Below are 2,500 nucleotides of genomic sequence, written 5' to 3'. Positions count from 1 at the left end.
TTGATACTGATGTACCCCTTTCAACATTAGGTTCTGTAAACCAGCTGTACACAGTGGCTTGCTTGCTCACAAATTTTCAGGGTCCCCTAATATTATCTCAAAATAACAAGTAAAATGAACAGCTGTGGAATGATTACAAGAAATGGGTTATTGGTCATGAAGACACCTGTAGTGATAGACACTAAGTAATTCCCTTTTTGACTTTGAAATATTAAATCCTAGACTTGAATAGGGTTACTGAAATAACTCTAACTAGGAACAAACTTTGGTAAAATTATTGATGGGTACATTATGAATATTTAAGAGTGGTCTTTGCTATATATGGTATTTATAATGCATAAACGGTATTCCTAATATATTAAGCATTCACAGTACACAAATAAATGCTCATCCATGGGGGAGGTAAGGCATACCCCAGGGGACTTGACATTCTAGTCTGTTTCAATGTCAAATTTCCTAACCAGAGCATGGTTGCTAGTATCTACACACCCCTTCCCATGCCAAAAACATACCCCTTTCCCTGTCAGGACCGCCCACGCGTGGAAATTTGTCTTCTGTGAAATTCTAATCCCAGAAGTGAGAATCTTAAATGTCCTGGGTCCACCTTTCTCCCTCCTGGGGCTTAACATTGACAGGTGCACGAATCAGAATACATTGGATACAGTTAAAATCAAAATGCTGCATTTAATACATGTCTAAAGACATTACTTGTGCCTCCAACGTTTCACCCATGTTTTCCCGAGTGATCATGAATGTGACAAAATTAATATATTCATCAGCACAAATAATATTGAAAGAAAAAACTGTCTACTTTGTCTTTGGCCTCCTGAAAAAAAAACTGATCAAACATTATTCTTTGACACACATATAAATTGTCATTGATATAACTGAAGAAATCACACCACTCCAGACCAGTGAGACCAAGTAGGCATTGAACTTGATAATAATAAATGTCTGTTGTCTTCAAAGTATATGCACTGGTGACAGGATCTTTGACCAAGTATCTGACATTGTCAAATGTTGTTTCGCCTTCCTTAACAACCTTTACTTCTAGTAGGCCAAAGGGATTTTTTCCACTATTAACTGCATCCAGGTCATAAACCTTACGGTCAGGACTGCAGCCCAGCCATGCACACTTGGGATTTATAACCAAACCTGAAGGGAAAAGATTTACACGTCCCCCCTTTGCTGAATTTGCATAAACCATGGCAGCATGTGCCTCAAATTCAATCCTCATTTTCATGGCATTGGTTTGGACATATCTGCTGGGATTGAGCTGGCCTACTAAAGAGCCAAAATTTGACACTCGTTTGGCAACCAAACCAAATTTGCTGGCGGTGATTCTTTTTTTTCGAAGAAGATACCAAATGCTGCTTGAAGATTGAGTTATGGTCTGTTCTTGAACTTTAAGAGATGCCTCTCGGGTGACGGAAAGTGCTTCAAATGCAGCTTGTTGCTTATTATCCAAACAGATTGAATAATTGTTTTCAAACCTTTCGTCTGAATTGTCCAGTGGCAATTCTGGAAAAGCAGTGCATGTGAAATCATTTATAACATAGTCTGTTGACATCCTCTGCTGGTATGATAACACACAGCCTTTTGGCACATTCCCATATCTACATGGCACAAATGGTACATTTTTCATCTGTTCTTTACTAGGAACCAGGGTTGCTATGAGAGGCTGGGGTGTGTAATGGCTAAAATGATTTTTTGTCCATGTTCCATACATAGTAGCAGGGGAATAAAGAGTGCTTTTGATGAATTTACTGTACTGTGCTCCCATCTGGGGTTTTTTAACCAAAACATCTTGAATTTCCTTTTGCTCAATTTTCCTTCCCCTTGGAACACTCCATCGCTGTTTCATACTGGTACAGGTAAGTTCATCAGGTAAACAACAATGACCAAGTTGCTTAAGAAGTGCCAGGTAGTACAGCAGACCAATTACATGATGACAGTATCCCCCTATTCCAGCAACACAGGAACATTTTCCTGCCAGAGAAGCATTGCTTATCTTTGCAGATACCTCCATGATGTGAGGGGGCTCACTCTTCTTCATAGATCTAAAGCATTTAGCATTCACTTTGGCCGTCCCTGCAGTATAGTTCACTGCAAGAGATACAACATTTGTAACTATTAGGTGTAAGATTTACCCTCAAAATGTCTTGTTCATTAATAAAAGCTTAATTCTCTGATGCTGGAACTATTACTTTTATATTCTCGTACATTCGAAAACATGATACTTACCCTTGATATCGTGTAGATAGCCCGGTTCTGCCATAAATTTGTAAGCTTTTGAGGTAGAAGTGCAACCAGACTTCTCCTTGGAGTATCGCACAACATCATCGAATGTTAAAGCAGGAAAAGCAGAAATATCTTGTGAATCTCCTTCCACTAAAAATAATAACATATAAGGCATATTCAATAAGTCGACAATACCTCAAATGTTTAATGGCAAATGATATTCTTTGTGATATAAAAGATATGTGGACACAGAAGACAC

The 2,500-nt window shown here is 38.5% G+C and overlaps 3 protein-coding genes across 5 annotated transcripts in view; 1 reads left to right on the top strand and 2 right to left on the bottom strand.

Moving 5' to 3' along the window:
• The window catches only part of LOC138024201 (uncharacterized), a 2,223-nt gene extending 2,102 nt beyond the window's left edge, over window positions 1–121 (top strand). The window contains exon 4 of the mRNA XM_068871314.1: window positions 1–121. This exon is cut by the window's left edge and continues 1,082 nt beyond it. Coding sequence (XP_068727415.1) covers window positions 1–113 — 113 coding nt within the window. The 3' untranslated portion in view covers window positions 114–121.
• LOC138024227 (uncharacterized) overlaps window positions 1–2,500 on the bottom strand; it is a 47,313-nt gene that overhangs the window by 21,613 nt on the left and 23,200 nt on the right. The window lies entirely within an intron of this gene.
• LOC138024219 (uncharacterized) overlaps window positions 126–2,500 on the bottom strand; it is a 6,155-nt gene continuing 3,780 nt past the window's right edge. For both annotated transcript variants that reach the window (XM_068871348.1, XM_068871338.1), the window contains 2 exons: window positions 2,245–2,391; window positions 126–2,106 (listed from right to left, as the gene is read on the bottom strand). In XM_068871348.1, coding sequence (XP_068727449.1) covers window positions 776–2,106; window positions 2,245–2,391 — 1,478 coding nt within the window. In that variant the 3' untranslated portion in view covers window positions 126–775. The remainder of the gene's footprint in view (window positions 2,107–2,244; window positions 2,392–2,500) is intronic.

The sequence above is a fragment of the Montipora capricornis genome, chromosome 2 (assembly GCF_036669925.1).
Source record: "Montipora capricornis isolate CH-2021 chromosome 2, ASM3666992v2, whole genome shotgun sequence".
NCBI lineage: Eukaryota > Metazoa > Cnidaria > Anthozoa > Scleractinia > Acroporidae > Montipora > Montipora capricornis.
Note: the sequence above shows the minus strand (reverse complement) of the source record. Positions and strands in the feature narration are given on the sequence as shown.